The following is a 24,142-nucleotide window of genomic DNA, read 5'->3' as shown; positions in this document are numbered from 1 at the left end:
GGTGGAAAGAAGAAAAAATACAAAAGAATTACATAAAATATTAATAATATTTGATTATTAAAGTTATGATAGTGAACACATTTAATTTTTTTTTTCAGTAAAGTGCAAATTATGTTCTGGCCTTGGGAAGGCATAGGAGGAGTGCTACTCATGTTAATTTCTGCTCGTTTTGAGTTTGACTTGGTTATTTATTGTAATTATGTTCGTCATGGGTTTCATTTATAAATCAATGCTGATTTGTGGTAGTTTTAGGCTTGGTAAATTATTTCATTTTTGTTCAATTTTGGTTTATTGGAATTCTTTACTTTTCTTTGAAAAACTTCTTTTGTGGAAAAAGTTTTTTTTAATTAATTTCTGTTTGTTTTACATTGATATAGACTTTTCAGGGGAAAAGAAAATAATAGTTTAAATCTTTTTGGTTTTTTGTTAAGAATTTATAGTTTGGCCTGCTATTTGTTTGCCATAGAAAACGTTTTAACAATTTTTAACAACATACACTCTTTTAAAAATCTGGACATAAATAGTGTTTAATTAAGTTTTATACCTCTTGACCTCTAATTGAGTGAAAAATAAAACTTGACACCATTCACAAAAAAAATCTATCTATGCTCTTTATCAGGACGGATACACTTACACTGTTTTGATTTAGCTAAATTTTAAGAGCAGAAGTTGTAATAGACGTAGCCCAAAAATTTGAACATAATATCCTCAGTTGTTCTTGGGATACTGCTGAGATTTCTTATTGACAATCACACACAAAGTGCTTTTTTATTGAATCTTAAGATAACATTTACTTTTAAACATAATGGTCAAACTGCAAAATTGTTGGGGGGTTGACGAACGCAATAGCCGTAGAGATACAGTTACAAGACCGTTCAGCTATGCTGAACAAAATGACTATCTTAAATTTTGATTGGAAGTGTTTGGAAAATTACGAGCTAAAGAGGAGGGCTGATTGCTCTCCAATCACTTTTGACTCTTAAAAAGGGTACTAGAACTTTGAATTTCCAATCAAATTAGCTCCTTTAAATTATCAATGATAGAGCAGAGCTGCCTATGATATTGCTTATATGCCCTTTTAATACTTGCATGCGTATAGTTTTTTCGTTTGATTGAAACTCCCCATAAACGTTTCAACGCAATACCCTTGGTGCCATTAGTTGAAGTATCTCTAGAAGTAGTATCAAAAGTATTCACATATTGTTTTCGAGCAAGTTCAAAATCTTTCACAACTAACCCTTAAAGGTCTAACATATTAATATAGGCCACTAAAGTGATATTGCTTTGTTATCGTATTGACGATCTAGATGATAATAGTTCGTTTTGATTAGTTCAGCATCCACCTCAATATTCCTTGAAAGCTTCACCTTAATACCCTTAGCTTCTTTAGTAGCAATAGTTGTAATAGCAGTAGTATAAGCAGCAGTGCGCACATAGCACCTTTTTTCAACATCCCCTTCAACTCACGATAAAATTCCTAACTTAATACCATCAACCGGTCCTGAAGCATTGCTGGTTCGTTCTCTTGACAACCTATGTGGGAATAGTGTGTTTCGATTTTTTTCAATACAGTCACTATATCGCAAAAAAAATTGCCTTAATACCCTTAGGTTTATTAGTAGTAGTAGTACTAACACCAGTAGTTATAGTAGTAGAAGTAGGAGCAGAGTTAATAGTAGTAGTCTCAACTTTAATAATAACAGTAATAGTAGCAGTAATAATAATAGCAGCAGTAGTACCCGTTGTAGGAGAAAAGAAGTAATAGTGTGATACGAATATTGTCTTTTGGTTAGTTCAACAGGCATTGTGAGTTTTAATTTCACACAAAAAACTCTTCCTACAGCATTGCTGATATTCAGTTTTGACAACCTGCATACGGATGGCAGGTTGTCATCCGTAAAACAGAAATTTCAGATATATTCTCTAAAAATTTCATATTCATACCCTTAGGTATAGCTGTAATAGTAGTCACAGAATGATATTCTTGATCTGCTCTTAACCTTGCAAGCAGCTACAAGTAGCTGATAGAAGTAGTAGTTGGGGCAATAGTAACTGTAGTTGTAGAACTAGTATTGCCTTTTGGTCAATTGATCTTTCCCTTTAAGTATTCTCTGAAGTTCCAACTTAAGACACAGATCAATTCTTAAGATACGCTTTTTATGACAGTCTAAATGTACATAGTGTCTTTTATCAGTTCGAATTTGCCATCAATATTCTCCCAAATTTTACCTTCATAGACTTAACCTTAACAGTAATATTATTACAGTAGCTTTGGTGGTAGTAAAAGTAATTGCAGTGTTAGTGTTGGTTTAGTAGTGGTAGTAGCAGTAGTAGCAGCAATATTAATAGCGGTAGTAGCATATGCATATTGCGTTTTGGTCAGTTGAACATCCCTTTCATGATGCCCCGGAAGTTTGACCTTGACACATTAATCCGTTCCAGAGATACTGTTGATCTTCGCATTTGACACCCTTTTGGAACTCTTTTCCCCTTAATACTCTAAGCCTTAAAAGCTGTTGCAATTGAAGTAGAAGTTGAAGTAATTTAGTAGCAGTATTAGAGTAAGGAAAAGTAGCAGTGGGTATTAGTGTTAGTAGTAATATACGTATATTAACTTTTGTCAAGTTATCTTCCCCTTTAAGTATTCTCCGAAAGTTTCAACTTAATACCCAAATCAATTCTAAAGATACGCCCTTTTAACAATCTGCATGCGCATAGTCCGTCTTGATTTAATATTCTGTCAAATTTCCCTCAATATTCTATCAAATTTTCACCTCCCTACGTGTAGACTTAATTGTACAAGTATCACAGTACTAGCAGTGGTAGTAGTAGGAACAGTAGTAGCAATAATAGTGTATAATTATTAGTAGTAACAGCAATAGTAGCCGTACTAATAGCAGCAGCAACAGGTATATTTTACCTTTGGGTCAACTGAACATCCCACTCATGATGTCCTTGAACGTTCCTCTTGATAAGCCGTTCCAAACATATTACTGATACTCCCATATCAGCAATATTTTTCCTATCATCGTTACCTCAGATATTTTTTCAATATACTCAGCCTGGGTAGTACTCGCTACAGAAGTAGTAGTTTTAGTGATGGTAGTGGTAGCAGCAATAGTACTTGCGGTACCAGTAGAAGTAGCACTAGTTGTAGTATGAGTAGTGTGCAAATATTGCCTTTTTGGTCAATTGATCATCTCCCTTATCATTTCCTGATAATTCCAAATTACTATACTCAGTCATTCGTGAGATGCACCCTTTTGACAACCCATATACAGACAACATGTTATGATTTATTTCAACACTCCCTTCAATATTCCGTGAAAGACTAATTTTAATCCCCTTCATATTTTAGGAGAGCAGAAGTCAAACACGCACACCTTTTCTCAATAACATATACTATATGGAAAATAATCAAATTAAATAACTTACAGCCCTTGCCCTGAGGCCTGGGGGGGCGGACAAAACCCAAACAAATAATTACTAAACCTTTAAACAATGCTGAAAAAAAATTGATGTCTCAAAACTTGGTTTGGATGTTTGTTTTGGAAAATGATGGGCGTGAGGGAAGAGGGGCTGATTTCTCTCAAATAACTTTGACTCTTAAAAAGGATACTATAACTTCCTAGTTAAAATCAAATGAGACCCATCTGAATTTAATACGACCACTCTTTCAATAAAAACCTTATATGCCCCCAGGGCATAACTTAAAGCTCTTGTCCCAGGGCTCTGGGGGGTTGTACAGACTGGATGCATTGTTATATGGTGTTTGGACTATTTTAAACAAAATTGCCACCGCACAATTTCAGTCAGATACATTTGATGAAAAGAGGGGAAGTTGGGGGGGGGGGCTAGTTGACCTCCATCACTATTATAAACTTAAATGGACTCTTAAATGGAACTGGAACTTCCAATTTCATCTCCCAATTCCAACCAAATAAACCACCTCTAAAGTTAATACAACGATCCCTACCATAAGAACCTTAAATGCCAAAGGGGCATAACTTACAACCCTCGCCATCAGGTTCTGGTGGTTTGTACCAACCTCCAAAGCCTTGCTATATGATCCTTGGACTATTTTGAATAAAATACTTTCTGAAAATTGCGATTGGATGCATCTCGGGAAAACACGACATAATTGTGTAGGGGGGATAGCTGCATTCTGATCACTTTGACTCTTAGAAAGAGGACTAGGACTTCTGATTACCAATTCAACGAGTCCCCTTCAAAGAATATACGACCGCCCTTTCTATAAGAAGCTTCTATGTCCCAGGGCATAACTTACAGCCCTTGCCTTGAGAGGTATAGGGTGTGGGGTGTCTACCTCACAGACACAATTTCCAGGCCCTTCAACAACGATGAACAAAATTTTTATCCCCAAATTTTTGATTGGAGGTGTTATGGGAAATGATGAACGTGTAAGGGGCTGCTTAAGCCACGTTAACTCTTAAAAAGGGCACTATAAGTTCCAATTTAAAACTAAATGAGCTGCATCTGAAATTTATACGACCATCCACTCCATAAAACCTTTATGCCCCCAGGGCAGGACTTACAACCATATACCAAGGGCACTGGGGGTTGTGTTAACCCTAGAGGCATTTTTTTATGTTCTTTGGACTATTTTGAGCAAAATCTCTATGTCACAATTTTAATCTGATTCGTTTGATGAAGGGAGTGGTCCATGAGGGGGGGGCCTAGCTACCCTCTACCCCTTTTTGTCTCTTAAAAGGGAACTAGAATATCTAATTTGCAACCAACTGAGCCCCCTCTAAAGTTTATACAACCATCCCTTGCATATAAACGTTAAACGCCACGGGGGCATAATTTACAATCCTTGCCCCCACGCTCTGGGGGTTTGTTTGAACCCCAAACCCCATTTATACGATATTTAGACTATTTTGAATAAAATGACAATCTCGAAATTTCTAGTAAATGCATATCGGGGCAATACAACACGCGTATGCGTGTGTGGGAGGGGAGGGTAGCTACCCACCGATCACTTTGACTCTTAGAAAGGGCACTAGAGCTTCTTATTACCAATACAATGAGCCCCCTCCGAAGTATATATGACGACGGTTTCTAAAAAATTCTTATATACCCCCAGGGTGTAACTTACAACCCTTGCCCTGAGGGCTGTGGCTGGTTTTGCATCTGCAAAGCTATAGTTTCCAAACCTTTCAACTAGGTTGAACAAAATGGCTACCGCAAAATTTTGATTAGAAGTGTTTGAGGAAATGAGGGGCGTGAGGAGGACGGCATTTGCCCTTCGATGTCTTTCGACTAATACAAAGGGCACTAGTCCCCTCAATTTCCAATAGAATGTGTCCGTTTTGAAGTTTCTACGGCGATGCTTTCTATAAAAGCTCTATATACCCGAAGGGCCTAAATTGCAACCCTTGCCCTAAGAGCTGTGTTCATCCTCAAAGACTCATCCTCAAATGATGAATTTGTCATCCTCAAAGACACAATTTCCAAACCTTTCAACTGCGTTGAAAAAAAAAGACTATCAGAATTTTGATCGAAAGTATTTGGGGAAATGATGGGCGTCGGAGGGGGGCATTCGCCCTCCTGTCACTCTCGACTATTAAAAAGGGTACTAGCCTTCTCAATTTCCAACTGAACGATCCCTTTTTGAAGTTTCCACGGATATAAAAACCTTATATGCCTTATATGCCCCCAGGGCATAACTTACAACTTTTGCCCTGAGGGCTGTGGGGATAAATAATTTCCGGACCTTTCAGCTACGGTGAACAAAATGGCTAAATCAAAATTTCGATTGGATATGTTTGGGGAAATGCTTGGCATGGGAGGGGGGTTCGTTGCCCTCCAATCACTTTTGACTATCATAAGGGACACTAGCCCTTCCAATTTCCAATCGAGTGAACCATTTATGAAGTTTCTATGACAACTCCTTAAATACGAAGTGTCCTGGTCTAAAACAAAACAAAAAAAATGAATGAATAAGTAACATGTTGTAATAACATCGTTCTTTACTTACGCGGCGCTATTGCGCTGCCTAAGAAACTATCTGAAAAAAAAAAACGTTTCCGAGGAATGATTGAAAGCCCTATATTTTCAATTATTGTAAAATTATAAAGATGCCTAAAAAGATGTAGGCTTTGGTGTTGAGCACGGTGATATCATCAAGAAATTGATGACGCGGCATATTATTACATATAACATATTATATAATTAAATAAAAAAAACTAATTTTTTTAGCTGAAAGTAAGGAGCGACATTAAAACTTAAAACGAACAGAAATTACTCCGTATATGAAATGAGTTGTCCCCTCCGCAATCCCTCGCTCTTTACGCTAAAGCTTTTAATTGTTTTAAAAAGTAGAATTGTGGCAAAGAGTCAAACTTTAGCGTAAAGAGCGAGGGATTGCGGAGGGGACAACTCATTTCATATACGGAGTAATTTCTGTTCGTTTTAAGTTTAAATGTCGCTCCTTACTTTCAGCTAAAAAAAATAGTTTTTTTTTATTTAATTTCTGAACGTTTTTGAATTAATGCATGTTTGGTTTTGGCTCTCCGCACATAAATTATTAAAATGAAATTTGTATATTAATTCTTTTTTTGGCTAAATGGCTTTCTCTTAGTTTTGATCAGACGATTTTGAGAAATAAGGGGTGGAGAAGGAGGCCTAGTTGCCCTCCAATTTTTCGGTTACTTAAAAAGGCAACTAGGACTTTTAATTTTTAACGAACGTTTTTATTAGTAAAAAATATACGTAACTTAAGAATTAACTTACGTAACAAACTTTCATAACCTTATATTTTTATTATGTATACGAGGGGGTTTGTACCCTCGTTAATACCTCGCTCTTTACACAAAATCGTAAGTTTTGTCCCAATTCTTTAAGAATGACCCCTGAATCAGAAAGGCCGTAGAATAAATAGTTGAAATTACTAAAAATACTTTAGCATAAAGAGCAAGGTATTTATCTCCTCCTAAATACCTCGCTCTTTATGCTAAAGTATTTTTAGAACCCCTCATATGCGTAATAATCTCTGTTCGTTTTAAGTTTCAATGCTACTTCTTCCTTTCATTTGAAAAAACGTTTTCCTGTTTATTTTTCATTGTTTTCTTATAGTAATGCTAGAGAATCCTGCGCCCTTGTCATTGAATTTTTCTTCCCCCATGACAGATTCCTCGAAGGAAAGATCCTCCAGCATAGCCCCCTCTCCTCAGCCCCACCCCCAAACAAAATAAAATCCCCCTGAAAACGTTTGTACACTTCCCAATAACCATTACTATATGTAAACACTGGTCAAAGTTTGTAACTTGCAACCCCCAAAGACATAGTTATTATGGTTTTCGACTATGCTGAACAAAATGGCTATCTCAAAATTCTGATCCGTTGACTTAGGGGAAAAAATGAGCGTGGGAGGGGGTCTAGATGCCCTCCAATTTCTTGGTCACTTAAAAAGGGCACTAGAACTTTTCATTTCCGTTAGAATGAGCCCTCTTGCGACATTCTAGGACCACTTGGTCGATACGATGACCCCTGGGGAAAAGAAAAAAAACAAACAAACAAACAAATAAACACGCACCCGTGATTTGTCTTCTGGCAAAAAATACAAAATTCCACATTTTTGTAGATAGGAGCTTGAAACTTCTACAGTAGGGTTCTCTGATACGCTGAATCTGATGGTGTCATTTTCGTTAAGATCCTACGATTTTTAGGGGGTGTTTTCCCCTATTTTCCTAAATAAGGCAAATTTTCTCAGGCTCGTAACTTTTGATGGGTAAGACTAAACTTGATGAAACTTATATATTTAAAATTAGCATTAAAATACGATTCTTTTGATGTAGCTATTGATATCAAAATTCATTTTTTTAGAGTTTTGGTTACTATTGAGCCGGGTCGCTCCTTACTACAGTTCGTTACCACGAACTGTTTGATACGTATTATATAACATATTATATAATAATATGAAATATTACATAATTTAATATAAAATATTATATTACATTAATAAATAATAAATATTATATTATCTTATGCAAAGATAGTTTTAGCTAATCAATTGATTGACCCTGTATTAAACAACAAGCACTGCGAAAAATATAGTTTGATCCCTAAGTCTTGTGTTGTCAGAGGCGACGCTATAGCGTTGACTATAGTAAAGGCCATACGGCTCCAACGTTTTAGATTCTTTTTTTTACAGAGGCACTTTTTTTCCATGGGGTCGTCATATAAACTTTGGAAGGGGCTCATTCGATTCGAAATCAGAAGTTCTAGTGCCCTTTTTAAGAGTCAAAGTAATTGGAGGGCAACTAGCCCCCCAACGCCCTTTTTTCTCAAATACATCTGATAAAATTTTGAGACAGCCATTTTGTTAAAATAGCTCAAAGATCATATAACAAAAACTATGGTGTCGATACAACCCCCCCCCCCGGCCCGGGGCAGGCGTCGTAAGCTATGCTCTGGGGGCATATATGGTTTTTATGGAAGGGATGCTCGTATAAAGCTCAGAGAGGGCTTATTTGATTGGATATTAAAAATTATAATTCACTTTTCAAGAATCAAAAGAGACCGTAGGGAAGCTAGCCCCCCCCCCTCTACAACCTTTTTTCCTCAGACCGATCGGATAAGAGCTATGAGATAGCCATTTTGTTACAAATATTTGAAAGATCATATAACAAAAACTTCGGTGTCGACACAACCCCCCAGGACCCGGGGGCAGTCGTTGTAAATTATTCCCTGGAGGCATATATGGTTTGTATGGAGGGGATGCTCGTATAAACTTCAGAGAGGGCTCATTTGATTGGCAATTGAAAGTTATAGTTCACTTTTTAAGATTCAAAAGAGATAGGAGGGGAATTAGCCCCCCCCTTACACAACCTTTTTTCTTCAAACCCATGAGATAGCCAATTTTTTTTAATAGTTCGAAGATCATTTAAGGGGAACTCTTGGGTCGACACCCCCCCAGGGCTCGGGGACAGATAGTTCAAAGGTCAGATACGAAAAACTCCGGCGTCAATACAGCCCCCAGGGCCAAAGGATAGGCGTTACGTTATGCCCTGGGGGCATATATGGTTCTTATGGAAGGGATGCTCATGCAAGCTTCATAGAGCGTTCATTTTTGTAGGAAATTAAAAGTTCTAACTTACTTTTTAAGAGTCAGAAGAGATCGGAGAGCAACTAGCCCCCCCCCCCCACCGCACTTTTTCCCCAAACCCATCAAATACAAATTTTGAGACAACCATTTTTTAAAATAGTTCACAAATTAGAGAACAAAAAATACGGTGTCAACACAACTCCCCACAGCCCAGGGGGTGGGCGTTGTAGGCTATGTCGTGGGGGCGTATATGGTTCTTATGAAAGGTGTGCTCGTATAAACTTCAGAGAGGGCTCATTTGATTGGAAATTAAAATTTCTAGTTCACTTTTTAAGAGTCAAGCGAGATCGGACGGCAACAAGACCCCCCTCCATGCCTTATTTTTCTCAAACCCATCCGATATTTTTTTGAAATAGTTCAAAGATCATATGACAAAAACTCCAGGCTCCTCCTCCATAGCACCCGGGACAAGAATTGTAACTTATGTAAGTTGTAAGTTCTTAAAAATCGAAAGTGATCAAAAAGTAACAAGACCCCCCCCCCCTCTTGTGCGTTTTTTCTCCAAATGCATCTTATAAATATTTTGAAATAGCTATTTTGTTCAAAATAGTCAAAAATTCATATTACTAACTTAGGGGTTGATAAATCTTCCCTGGCCCCCGGGGCAAGGATTGTAACTTACGTAAGTTGCCCTTTATTAGAATATAAGGTGGAAAGTTCTTAAGCCGAACTGGCCAGCGAAGACAAAAAACAACAAAGAGAGGCAGGACTCAATGAAAAGACATCAAACGAGACTGCGGCCAGTAGAGAGAAAAGATGAAAGACTAAAACAACGCGGATATTTCGCCTGTATGCAAACTAGGCGTCCTCAGCACAAGATAAACAAAGATAAAAAACTTGCTTTGATGTTTTCATTGAAGTAACTCTAATAGCTTCTTTTCCTACGTGGATCAGTTGCGACAATTGTATTTATTAATATTGGTGGTGGTTTTATTTGTTTTTAGTTTATTGTTTTTTTCTTTTTATCTTTATTTATCTTGTGCTGAGGACGCCTAGTTTGCATACAGGCGAAATATCCGCGTTGTTATAATTTTTCATCTTTTCTCTCTACTGGCTGCAGTCTCGTTTGATGTCTTTTCATTGACTTTTACCTCTCTTTGTTGTTTTTTAGAACATAAGGTTTCGTGGAAGGGGTGGTCGTATTAACTTTGGAGGGCGCTCATTCGATCGGAAATTGAAACTTCTAGCTCTTTTTAAAAGTCATAAATGGTCAATGGCCAACTACCACACGCCCCAATTTCCCAAAAGGCATCCGGTCAGAATTTGGACATAGCCATTTTGTTCAAAATAGTTCAAAGGTCAAATAACTACGCTTCCGGGGTTGATCCCCCAGCCTGGGGAAATGCCTCTGAGTTACGTAACTCAATTATTGTTACTTTGATGCTTTGTGTACTTTAACACTTGGATTTAGTGATTTAAGTGGTAACTTCGATTTACAGTGCAAGGGTTGTAAGTTGTACAAGTTGCTTATTGTTACTTTGATACCTTGTTAACTTTGATCCTTTCTTTACTTTGATACTTTGGTACTTTGATATTGTTACTTTGTTACTAGTTTTGATACTTTGATGAAAGTTTGATGTTGAAAAAAAAAATTTTGAAATAAGGAGTTTTTTAAAAACTTGAAACTTTTTGCAATCAAAAAATGAACAAAAATTAATTAAAAAACTTTCCGAATTTAAACCATTTCCAAAAGAATTGGGGTTATGTACTTCTAATGAATGGGGTCTTCACTAAAAAAAAGAGTATGACTACTGTCCGTTTCCAAAACGGTAAAAGTATCATTCTCTTACTTAACAAGAGGTAAGAGCTCATATGGCACTTGTGACGAGGCCAGAAGAGCCAAGAGCTCATATGGTATGAGCTCTAGCAAAATTCTGAGAATAAATAGATTGATTAAAAGGAAAATCGGAGGCTTAATGCCGGTCGGGATCTAAAATAAGAGCTCTGAGTAACGAGGTCCTTCTAAATATCAACAGTCATTAAGATCCGATAACCCGCTTATAAGTTATAAATAACTCATTTTTTCTACTTTTTCCTCTCCCTTCAGCCCCCCAGATGGTCTAATTGGGGAAAACGACTTTATCAAGTCAATTTGTGCAGCTCCCGGACACGCCTACCAATTTTCATCGTCCTAGCACGTCCAGAAGCACCAAACTCGCCAAAGCACTGAACCCCACCCCCTAACTCCCCCAAAGAGAGTGGATCTAGTAAGATTACGTTAATCACGTATCTAAGACATTTGCTTATTCTACCCACCAAGTTTCATTCCGATTTCTCTACTCTAAGCGTTTTCTAAGATTTCCGGTTTCCCCCTCCAACTCTCCCCAATGTCAGCAGATCTGATTGGGATTTGAAATAAAGGCTCTGAGATATGAGTTCCTTCTAAATATCAAATTTCATTAAGATCCGGTCACCCGTTCTCAAGTTAGAAATTCCTCAATTTTTTTATTTTTCCAAATCAACACCGGTGAACAGCTCCTCCAAAGTGAACAGACCCGTTCCAATTATGTCAATCACGTATCTATAACTTGTGCTTATGCTTGCCATCCCAAGTTTCATCCCGATCTCTCAACTCTAAGCGTTTTCCAAGATTTTTTTTCCTCCTCCAACCCTTTATGTCCCCGGATCCGATTCGAATTGAAAACGGAGCATCAGAGACGCAAGATCCTTCTATATATCAAGTTTCATTAAGGTCCGACCACCCATTCGTAAGATAAAGATACCTCAATTTTCACGTTTTCCAAGAATTCCGGTTTCCCCCTCCAACTCCCCCCAATGTCACCAAATCTTGTAAGGATTTAAAATAAGAGCTTTAAAGCACAAGATCCTTCTAGATATCAAATTTCATTAAGATTTGATCACCCGTTCGTAAGTGACAAATACCTCATTTTCTCTAATTTTTCCAAATTACTCCCTCCCCCAACTCCACCAAAGAGGGCAGATCCAGTCCGGTTATGTCAATCACGTATCTAGGACTTCTGCTTACCCACCAAGTTTCATCCTGATCCCTCCACTCTAAGCGTTTTCCAAAATTTTAGGTCCCCCCCCCAACTCCCTCATATGTCACCGGATCCAGAGCGGATCCGTTCCGATATGTCAGTCACGTATCTTGAACTTGTTTTTATTCTTCCCATCAAGTTTCATCCTGATCTCTCCGCTTTAAGTATTTTCCAAGATTTTCGGCTCCCCCCATACTCCCCCTCCCCTTAATGACTCTGGATCCGGTTGGGATTTAAAGCAAGAGATCTGATTTACGAGGTCCTTCTAAATATGAAACTTCATTAAGATCCGATCACTCGTTCGTAAGTTAAAAATACCTCATTTTTTCTAATTTTTCAGAATTAAAACCTCCCCCCCCCCCAACTCCCCCAAACAGAGCAGATCCGTTCCGGTTATGTCAATCACGTATCTAGGATTCATCCCGATCCCTCCACTCTAAGCATTTTCCAAGATTTTAGGTTCGCCCCTCAAACTCCCCCAAATGTCACCGGATCTGGTCGGGATTTAAAATAAGAGCTCTGAGACACGATATCCTTCCAAACATCAAATTTCACTAAGATCCCATCACCCGTTCGTAAGTTAAAAATACTTCATTTTTTCTATTTTTTTCCAAATTAACCGCCCCCTCCCCCCAGATGGTCAAATCGGGAAAATGAGTATTTCTAATTCAATCTGATCCGGTCCCAGATACGCCTGCCAAATTTCATCGTCCTAGCTTACCTGGAAGTGCCTAAAGTAGCAAAACCGGGACAGACCGACAGAAAGACCGACAGAATTTGCGATCGCTATATGTCCCTTGGTTAATACCAAGTGCCATAAAACCAATTCTCTTACATAGAATCATCATTCTGTTACTTAAGCGGCTAAAAAGTTCTATAACATTAGTTTACATTTTTTATATTAATGACAAGCAGAACAGTTCAAACACAAGTGAGAATTAGATTAAGGATTGGTTGTTAGACTGCGGTCTTTTTCAGGGAGTAGGGATTATGTGCTTTACTGAATCGTGTCTTCACTACAAGTAAGAGTATGGTTACTGCCCGTTTCTCAAACGCTAAAAGTATAAGGCCTTCTGCGCATTTGGCACTTTACTAAAAGGAATTATTTTACAAATATTTTCTTTCGTTCTTATAACAACATTGAAAATAAAATGAAAACTATTGTGAAACCAGACCAGGATTCCCCAACAAACCCATAAGGCCCTGCGGTTTTCACTATTCCCGAAGTTTTGGGGACTTCCCCGAAAATCTTACAAAAACGGAGCGGCAAAAACGCTTCAGCCTAGAGGCGTCAAAGCTTTAAATCCAGCCTGGGTGAAACAAAATCTTGAACTGGAGAGCTTTCAGCATTTAATATCATTGTATATCCCATATTCAGTTTGATTTATTAGTAATTGCCAAAACTGTTCATTTATTTTGGAATAAAAAAAAAATATTTTGAAATAGGAAATTCTGAAAAACTTGGGAACTTTGGCAATCAAAAACGAACAGAAATTAATTTAAAAAAAAAACTCCGAAAAATAAGTTTTCTAAAGATTAGTAAAGGCCATATGAAACTTAAGATCAGAAGAAATACAAACCTACAATAACTCAAACTCAAAATAACCAGAAATTACTATTAAAGAATGACGCAGTAGGTTTTAAACTTTTACAGTAAAAGAAGGAGGCAAAACCCAAACTCTTCTTTGTAGAGATTTTTGTCAGCTTTAGTCGTTTTGAGATTATTTATTCATTTATGTTAATACCTTTTGTATGTCTTTTTCTCTCATTGTTTATTTAATTTCTGTTCGTTTTGTGTTTCATTTATTCTTTAATAGTAATTTCTGGTTGTTTTGAGTTTGAGTTATTGTATATTTATGTTTCTTCTGATCGTATGTTTCATATGGCCTTTACTTTTCTTTAGAAAACTTTTTTTCGGATTTTTTTTTTTAATTAATACTTAAGAAAGGCTAAGATGGCTAGGTAAAGTTTAAGCACGAAGGATGGTCGATTACCAAATATTTTTCTTTTTACCATTAATCTATGGCCAAGAAAAAGTCCTGTCGTCCACGAATAGGGCGGAAAAAAGTCATCAGAAAGGGTTTGAAGGAAACTGGAGCATCGTGGGATAGAGTAAAGAGTGACGCAATGAAAAGATTAGACCGGAGTAGGAGCGTGAACAGCTGCGGTAGGAACAGAAGTAGGATAGCAGTAGTTAATATAGTAGTAGTATATCATCAAAAAAAAATGTATGGTATACTCAACAACTTAACCAACAATTTCCTTAATTATAATAGCCCCCCTCCCTCTGTTGCTGTAGGAATGGATCCTGGATGCGCAACATAAAAACTTACCTTGTGTTTACAGCAAGAATACCTCATCTCACCAGTGGCAGAAGCAGCTTCAGTTGGAGAAGGGAGGGACTGCATCGCATCATGAGTGACTTTGACTGGTTCCAGATCGTTTTTCAAAAGCTGAAGGGCATGCTTCAACGAGGGCTTTATAAAATTTAAACATTCGACGACTGCTTTCGGGCTTCCAGGAGTGTTTATAATAAGGGTGCTGCCACGAATACCACAAACCGGTCTTGAAAATATAATCATAGTCAAAAAAGTAAAAATAAAATACCGAAAATATGTAGTTTTAGCTACTAAAGATTCTACCTCAAGTATACTTATAGTAATTACAAAATTAAAAGATTATTAAACTGATAAGCCTGCTGGTTCCCCACATATCCTGCCGTGTTTTGTAAACAGTTTGCAGACTTCTTGGGAGAAAAAAAATATCACTGCTACTATTGAGGATTAGGTTTTCTTATAATAATCTACGGATCCAACAACAAAAATTCTATTTTAGTTCTACCCAAGCAGAAGTTTAGCTATCATCTGAAGACTATATATTTGCAGAATTTTTTTTCCAACAGAGTTTTGATGCCATAAATGAATAATTGAAGCGGTCTCTAGAAGATAACAATTTCTGCAAAAAAAAAATTCTTACATACTTTATTTTCAATACAATTGCCCTATTTTTCAATGCTGTGCTCCTTCACATATGAAATTCTTTGAGGGTGCTAGGTATTTTTTTATATTTATATATTATACATATATCTACATATATATATATATATATATATATATATATATATATATATATATATATATATATATATATATATATATATATATATATATATTTATATATAACATATATATATATATATGTTATATATATAAATATACTAGCTGTTGGGGTGGCGCTTCGCGCCACCCCAACACCTAGTTGGTGGGGGCGCTTCGCGCCCCCCCCCCCAAGCCCCCCCGCGCGCGTAAGTCGTTACGCGCCATATTAGTTACGCGCCATTGTAGTTGTGTCCCTATGTCCCACCTGTGAATATAGATATATATATATATATATATATATATATATATATGTTTTTAACTACGTAAAACTTGCGAATATACAACATTCTTTGCTGTCCCATTGTCTGTGCATATAAATAGATTTTCAGGTTTACCGACTCTTGAACATGCAACATATAATGGTCCATGGGAAAACAATCCGTATTCAGATCTATACCTCATGATTCTAATGATTGCCCTTGAGCTTTGTTGATGGTGATTGCTAATCGACCATTCCCTGAGTCGCCATCGTCATTTATATATCCCCCTGTGCACCCCGGCGTCCCCTTTGTAGTTATGTCCCTGTGTCCCGGTCGTCATTTATATTCCCTGTGTCCGGGCGTCATTTATATTCCTTGTGTCCCGGTGTCCCGGTCGTCATTTATATCCCCCTGTGCCCCCCGGCGTCCCCATTGTAGTTGTGTCCCTGTGTCCCGGTCGTCATTTATATTCCCTGTGTCCCGGTCGTCATTTGTATCCCGGTGTCCCGGTCTGTATATACATTCGTTTTTTAGTTTTGTTTTTCTCCTTTATTTTTTTCCTTTTTTCTTTTTTTTCTTTTTTAGTTTATTTAGATTTTTAGATTTTTTAGTTTTTTTATTAGTTTTTAGTTTTTTTGTAGTTTTTACCATTTTTTTAGTTTTTTTAGTTTTTTTTTTTACTTATGTCCTGGTCGTCATTTATACTCCCTGTGTCCCGGTCGTCATTTGTGTCTCGGTGCTTTGTTGATTGCTAATTTATATTATATTTATATTTATATTTTTTATATTTATTAATATTTTTTTAGTTTTCTTTTTCTCTTATTTTTCAGTTTTTTCCTTTTTTTTAGTTTTTTCTTTTTATTAATATTTTTTTAGTTTTCTTTTTCTCTTATTTTTCAGTTTTTTCCTTTTTTTAGTTTTTTCTTTTTTAGTTTTTAGTTTTTTTTTGTTTTTTACCTTTTTTTAGTTTTTTTAGTTTTTTTAGTTTTTTAGCTTTTTTACTTTTTTTATTAGTTTTTAGTTTTTCTTTTTAGTTTTTGCCTTTTTTTAGTTTTTTCAGTTTTTTTTAGTTTTTAGTTTTTTACCTTTTTTTAGTTTTTTTTAGTTTTTTAGCTTTTTTAGTTTTTTTTTCTTTTTAGTTTTTTTTGTAGTTTTTACCTTTTTTAGTTTTTTTTCTTCTTTTGTATTAGTGTGAAATAATTCAGACGTCATATGCGGACAAACACGACGTCACTCGACAGACAGACAGACAGACATAACCCACAAACAACTTATTTTTATATATATTTATTCATATTTTTTTAGTTTTCTTTTTCTCTTTTATTTTTCAGTTTTTTCCTTTTTTTTAGTTTTTTTCTTTTTTAGTTTTTAGTTTTTTTTAGTTTTGTACCTTTTTTTAGTTTTTTTTAGTTTTTTTAGTTTTTTAGCTTTTTTAGTTTTTTTATTAGTTTTTATTTTTTTTGTAGTTTTTGCCTTTTTTTATTTTTTTCAGTTTTTTTTTAGTTATTAGATTTTTACCTTTTTTTAGTTTTTTTTAGTTTTTTAGCTTTTTTAGTTTTTTTTTCTTTTTAGTTTTTTTTTGTAGTTTTTACTTTTTTTAGTTTTTTTCTTCTTTTGTATTAGTGTGAAATAATTCAGACGTCATATGCGGACAAACATGACGTCACCTGATCCACGATCCACAGATCCACAGACAACTTATTTTTATATATATAGATATATGTTATATATATATATATATATATATATATATATATATATATATATATATATATATATATATATATATATATATACCTTAATACCCTCAGCCTTTTCGGAAGCATCCAGAATCAACCATTCCACCTTTCCCAGCGATGAATCCTTCATGTAAATAAGGGATATATGGCATAATTCAATAGCCTTGCCAGGTGGTTGTTGAAGGAATGACATTCACAGAGGCGTAGCCACAATTAAACTTTTTGATAATTTTGAACAAAACAGCTTTCTCAAAATGCTGATCAGTATTGTTGGGATGGGGCATTTAAAAAGGCAAGGGGACAGGTTAGTAAGTAAGTTTGACAAATCCTTAAGGTTCCAACTGGCAGTGCTGGTCTCCATTTCGTGGCCCTTCAGCCAGGAATTGCGATGAGGAGCCGGCCATCTTGTGCTTTTGGACACCCTTCCTGCTTACCTTCCCAAAGATTTGTCCATGTTCAGAGCCAAGTCAACACTGGCTGAGCTTTAAGTCATGCCACTGACTCTCGTTCCAAAGACATCACCAACCAAATCAAGAATCGAACCTGTGCCACTCGAACAAAGGACTCCCAGCCTTGCGCGACAACCACTTAGCCAGCTAGGATAAATTCCCCTCCGATTGCTGTTCGTCATACCCTTAAAGTTTCTACTTAATACTCCCAGTCATTCCTTAGATATTGTTGATACACCCTGGTCATATACCCCCCCCCCCTCACGTACAGAAAACTTCTATTTTCAAGAACTAGAACAAAACGGAAGAAGAAAAAGTCCTGTTTATTACGTATATGAGGGAAGTTGTCCGTCCTCGATCACTCTCTTCAAAATAAAGTTTTTAGTACTTATAAAAACGCATCTTATTCCCATTAAATAGTCCTTTTGTTTCAGGAGTCGTTCTTTAAGAACTGGGACAAAAATTCGAGCTTTAGTGTAAAGTGCGAGAGTTCAAGAAAGAGCAGTCCCCTTGATAAACAGCAATTTAATAACCAAGATACATATATAGCTTCGATTGACCTCAGCCCTCTCCCAAGTCAAATATTTAAGGTCCGGTTGAGACCCTTCCCCGAAAGTTTGACTCATTTCAATTTTTGTACTAAACACATGGAAAAGTTTTTCGTGATTTTTTTTTTTTAATTCATCATAAAAACAATACCTTGAGAGCATAGCCGTTGGTGTTTTTTTTACTAAACACATGAAGTTTTTCGTGATTTTTTTTTTTTTTTAATTCATCATAAAAACAATACCTTGAGAGCATAGCCGTTGGTGTTACTTCAAGACTTCCTTTAAGCATTGCCAAAACCAAACCGGGTGCTTCCTTTTCTATTATCATCTTCGTAGCTTCTGGCGTAACATCCCTTGGAGAAAAACCAGTTCCCCCAGACGTAACAATTAGGTCCATTTTATCAGTGTCGCATAACCTTTTCAGTGTTTCCTAGAAGAAAAATAAATATATATATATATATATATATATGGTTGCACCATGTGATTTGTCGACTCTGAAGTCGACAAATCGACTTGAATACTGTTTGGTATCTGTAATACAGAAATATCAGATTTTTTTCAATTTGGTGGAGGAAAGAAACATAAGTTTTTGAACACTTCTATCTCAAAACGCAAAGTGTGCCTAGTTCTTTATTAAATAATATTATAAAAAGCAAATATGATTAGATAAAAATCAAATCATCCCTTAATTTTAACTGGCACTCTGTCTATAGAGATGTTTTGCTTATGTAAGTAATAAATTATTGCCAGTCCTCTGTGAATATGCAGCACATTATCACTGCTTAAGTGCTAATGTGCAATGTGCTAATGTTACATTATACTACTGTGAGATGTGACTTCAATGCATTATGATATAAGTGCTTCTTTTTGTGAGGAAAAGTTCTTCGCGATCGCCAAGTTTGTGCCCCTTGCCACAACAGATGATGATATGCTCTCTGTTAACTCCAAATTAGTCAGTGCCAAGCGATATGGTCAATCTGAGACAATCAAACTTACCTTTAGTGACGCTGACTCCCCAAATGCAGCAGTCAAATATGGGTTATTCATTGATTATACTCACATCAAAGTCCTCCCATTCAGACAAATTCCCAAGCGATGCTTCAAGTGTCAGTCATTTGATCCTCTTGCTAAAGATTGTACCAATAGCATGCGATGCTCCAGATGTGCTGGACCCCACGAGAACAGTAGAGAAAGCTCTTGCGACTCTCAAACAGTGAAATGCGTTTTGTGCCCTGATACTAATAATAGCCATCCTAGCTTTAGTCTACAGTGCCCAGCAGTCCGACGAGCAATGCAGAAAGTTTCTCCTCAAACAAGAAAATGAATGAACTGTCTATATTTTGCCGCAATGTTTACGGCCATAATGCTGCCAAATCGGACTACATCAAGAACTTGTGCCTCACATATAATATTGTTTGCGTCCAAGAACACTTGTTAACTACCGATAACCTTGGGCTCTTTCAGTCGGTTACTAATAAATCCGTGCACATTCATGAGGTTAAGCGCTCTAGCGTCAGGGGCCGACCTAGTGGTGGACTTGCAATATTTGTTGACGAGAGCATAGACTGTCGTAAACATGAGTCGTGCGATTTCTATATAGCAGTCGAGTTCCCAGGCCCAAGTGCTTTCACGCTAATCAATGTATACCAACCAACTAACATGAACACGGATCATATTGAAAAACGGTATGCCGAGGCTTGCGGTCAAATTGGAAGGCTACTCCGTAGGCTGGGAAGCTCGCGTTTTTTAGTCTGCGGTGACTTCCAGTGTGACCCCTTCTCGAAAGAAAAGTTACAGGACGTTCTTATGGCATGTTCTCCGAGTGACTGTTCTCCATATATTAAAGATCAAAACTTTACGTTCATTCATAATCCAGGAAGCACAAGTAATATTGATCACCTCTTTTCTAACTTTTCTATTCCCTCGCCTGTAATGTGTATTCAGAACATACCGCAAGTGATCATCTTGGTCTTAAGTTTAATGTTCCTTTTAGTCACGATGTGAAATCAAAAAGGCCAGATTATACAGAAAGACGCGAGTGGAAAAAGATTAACCTCAGTCTGTACCAGTCGATGTGTGACGAAATTTTGGACAAAATAAAAGTCCCGTTCCAGCTGCTTGTCCATGGGGCGATCACAAGATTGCACTCAATACATACTGCGCTGAAATTACTCACGCGCTAAAACTTGCTGAGTCTGCAGCCGTACCTAGTGCAATTATTAGGAAAGGTACAAGGAAAAGAGGATGGAGTGACCATCCTTACGTGAAGCATGCCAAATGGAGGTCTAAGATGTGGTATTCTGTGTGGCGCGACTCCGGCAAGCCGAGGACTGGCACTGTCTTCAATCTCTTTCGTAAAACAAAAAGAGAATACAAAGCATGTGTGGATGAGCTGAAAGTGAAGGAAGCAGAAACTGCTTCGGAAGAGGCTATCCGTGACCCACAAAAAATGTGGAAAAAATTCAAAAGTAGTAAAGTGCAGTCCAAGCCATGTGCCATGATACCTGGGGAACAGTGGTTAAGACATTATTCGAAGGTCTTCGGGTCTAAAGATACTCCCTTGGAAAAGGAATATGATGAATCGCTTAAATCGCGTCTTGATCTACTGCTGAAAAAGAGAAATTATTTTTTTATATCCGTGAATGATGTTTTGAGGGCTGTTCGCCAGTTAAAGGTTAACAGGGCTCCAGGTCTTGACGGTGTCAGTAGTAATCGTCTGCGCAATGGTTCACCGCTTTTGATCCAGCATATGCAACTACTTTTTCAGATGTGTATAGATAGTGCCACCGTCCCCAAATCGTTTTGTACCGGAGTCGTTACAAACATCCTGAAGAAAGGAAAAAACGCAAATGAGTGTGGAGGCTACAGGCCGATTACTGTCTCAAGTACATTGAGCAAGGTGCTGGAAAAATTGGTCCTTCGCGAAGTTATATCGAAGTGTGTGATAGACTACAGGCAGTTTGGGTTTCGAAAGCATCTCAGCTGTGCTTTCGTTATCCGTACATATCAGCTGTGCTTGTGCTTTCGTTATCCGTACATATATGTAGTGTTGACATTTCCGCTGCATTTGATTCAGTAATCCAGTCTGCTGTGTTCCACACCTTGCTAGATGCCGGTGTGAACGCCCATATAGTAGCTATGTTATCATTTTGGTACTCTAATAGCTATATAAGAGTGAAACTTGGGCTTGAAAAACTCAGTGAGCCAGTTAAACTAAAGAGAGGACTTCGACAAGGTTCCGTCTTAAGTCCAATATTATTTAACACGTTGACTTCTAAGGTTACAAAACAAATTTCTGACGGGCTAAGATTTGATACTTGTGATTTGAGTTTAATAAGCTATGCTGATGATTTACTTATGTTGAGTTTCTCATTGAGAGTACTGCAGGATAATTTAGATGAGCTTGTATCTGGTTATAGCGCTATTGGTCTACAAGTTAATGGCCAGAAAACTGAATTTCTGGTTTTCAGCTCTGCAAAACAAGAGGCACCAGCACCAACTGTATCCGTAGATGGTGCTATTATTGCACCGTCTTCTTCACTCAAATATTTAGGTCTTCGGTACGGCCGAGATAAGAAAACTACAAGAACTCTTTGCCTTGATACCCTTGTGTCTAGCCTGCGAGTGAGCTATGCTAAACTAGCCCCGCTGAAGTATTCTTACAATCGGCAAATTTTAGCGAGGACGTACAGAGCAGTGGCATTACCACATGTCCTTTAGCTTTCCCCGCTTTGGGAATGGTTCACAGAAACAGAGAGACTAAAAGTTAGGTCCGCGTTTTGTAGATATTTGAAGTTTTTGATACGCATACCGCTATTCGAGAGAAACTCATTTCTTTTGAATAAGTATCAAATTCCAGATCCCCGTGAAGCTGTGGCAGAACAGGAAAATAATGCTAGAAAAGGTGCTCTTAAGCACCTTTATGATTTCCTGCCGTTGCGCGTCATATATGAGCTATGAATGTATATAGTGAATGCAATCTAATCGTTTAATCTTGAAGTATTGTTTTTCGCCTTTTTCTTTTTATTTTTTTTTCTTTATACTCCACCACGTTGTTGTTCTGATGGTGGGCTAAAATAAACTATCTATCTATCTATCTATCTATCTATTATTTTTTTTTCCAGACCACTTTGTATAAATGGAGTGGTTGTAAAAAACGTCAGAGGGAAATATTCGATTAGAAATTGAAAGTTTTGGTGCCGTCTTTAAGATTCAAAGTGTTTGGAGGGCACCAGCCCCCTCCGATGTCCTTTTCGGTCGCCCTCCTCCCCAAAGATATCCTACAACAATTTTGAGACAACCATTTTGCTCAAAATAGCTTAAAGACCTAACACCTAAGCCTATAGTATGACATAACCCCCCACAGCCCCTGGGAGAGGGCCGTAGATTATATAAGTTGCCAATTGTTTACATGTAGCTTTTGATTATTAATAAAATGGTGCATGTTTGCTTCTGGGTCTCCAAAGAGGCCAAGGACATTAAGGTGAAACTTTCTAGGAATCTTAAGTTGATCTAAATCACTAGACTCTACTTATTCCCTGTGAAATCAGCTACTAGCCCTCATTTCCTATCTTTACTGCAGCAACGTTACTCTCATACACAGTAGTAATCACTTTTGTGTATTATCTGGTGTGCCATACAAAGATAGGACCTTTGCTAAAAAATATTCTATCATCTGAATTAGACGCATGCCCTTAATCTATAAAACTGAAGACTTAATGGGTTTGATAACTAGGATACTTAGAGGGAAAATTTGTTCATTGTATCCTGTCTCCTTCCTAAAACCACAGTATCAAACAGCTCGTGGTAACGAACTGTAGTAAGGAGCGACCCGGCTCAATAGTAACCAAAACTCTAAAAACATAATTTTTATAACAATAGTTGCATCAAAAGAATTGCATTTTCATGCTAATTTTAAATATATAAGTTTCATTAAGTTTAGACTTACCCATCAAAAGTTACGAGCCTGAGAAAATTTGCCTTATTTTAGAAAACAGGGGGAAACACCCCTTAAAAGTCATAGAATCTTAACGAAAATGACACCATCAAATTCAGCGTATCAGAGAACCCTACAATAGAAGTTTCAAGCTCCTATCTACAAAAAGGTGGAATTTGCATTTTTTGCCACAAGGCAGATCACGGATGCGTGTTTATTTATTTTTTTTTTTTTTTTTGTGTGTGTGTGTTTTTTTCCCCAGGGATGATCTTATCGACCCAGTGGTCCTAAAATGTCGTGTGAGGGCTCATTCTAACGGAAATTAAAATTTCTAGTGCCCTTTTTAAGCGACCCAAAAAATTGGAGGGCACTTAGGCCCCCTCCCACGCTCATTTTTTCCAAAAGTCACCGGATCAAAATTCTGAGATAGCCATTTTATTCACCATAGTCGAAAAACCTAATAACTTTGTCTTTGGGGACGACTTACTCCTCCACAGTCCCCGTGGGAGGGGCTGCAAGTTACAAACTTTGACCAGTGTTTACACATAGTAATGGTTATTGGGAAGTGTACAGACGCTTTCAGGGGGATTTTTCTGGTTGGGGGATGGGTTGAGGGAAGGGGGTTACACAGGGGAAATTTTCCATGGAGGAATTTGTCATGGGGGAAGAGAATTTCCATAAAAGGGGCGCATTAATTTTTTTAGCATTTTTTTAAGAGCAATGAAATAATAAATTTGAAAAATTTTTCCAACTGAAGGAGCAGCATTAAAATCTGAAACGAACAGAAATTATTACGCACATAATGGGGTTCACCTCCTCCTAATACTTCACTCTTTACGCTAAAGTAATCTTATTGATTTCAACTATTTATTCTACGGCCTTTGTGATTCAGGGTCATTCTTAACGAATTGAGACAAAATTTAAGCTTCAGTGTAAAGAGCGAGGTATTGACGAGGGGGCGAACCCCCTCATATACGTAAGAA

At 37.1% G+C, this 24,142-nt stretch overlaps 1 protein-coding gene across 2 annotated transcripts in view; it reads right to left on the bottom strand.

Annotated features, from left to right (window-relative positions):
- LOC136033220 (gephyrin-like) overlaps positions 1-24,142 on the bottom strand; it is an 87,666-nt gene that overhangs the window by 43,913 nt on the left and 19,611 nt on the right. Inside the window, exons 3-4 of one of the 2 annotated variants that reach the window (XM_065713930.1) lie at positions 18,466-18,653; positions 14,463-14,694 (exon numbers count right to left, since the gene is read on the bottom strand). In XM_065713930.1, the coding sequence (XP_065570002.1) occupies positions 14,463-14,694; positions 18,466-18,653 (420 nt within the window). Of the gene's footprint in view, positions 1-14,462; positions 14,695-18,374; positions 18,393-18,465; positions 18,654-24,142 lie in introns of those variants that run through there. The other variant, XM_065713931.1, reaches the window with a different exon arrangement.

The sequence above is a fragment of the Artemia franciscana genome, chromosome 11, assembly GCF_032884065.1.
Source record: "Artemia franciscana chromosome 11, ASM3288406v1, whole genome shotgun sequence".
Classification (NCBI taxonomy): domain Eukaryota; kingdom Metazoa; phylum Arthropoda; class Branchiopoda; order Anostraca; family Artemiidae; genus Artemia; species Artemia franciscana.
This window is presented reverse-complemented; position numbering and strand designations above follow the sequence as displayed.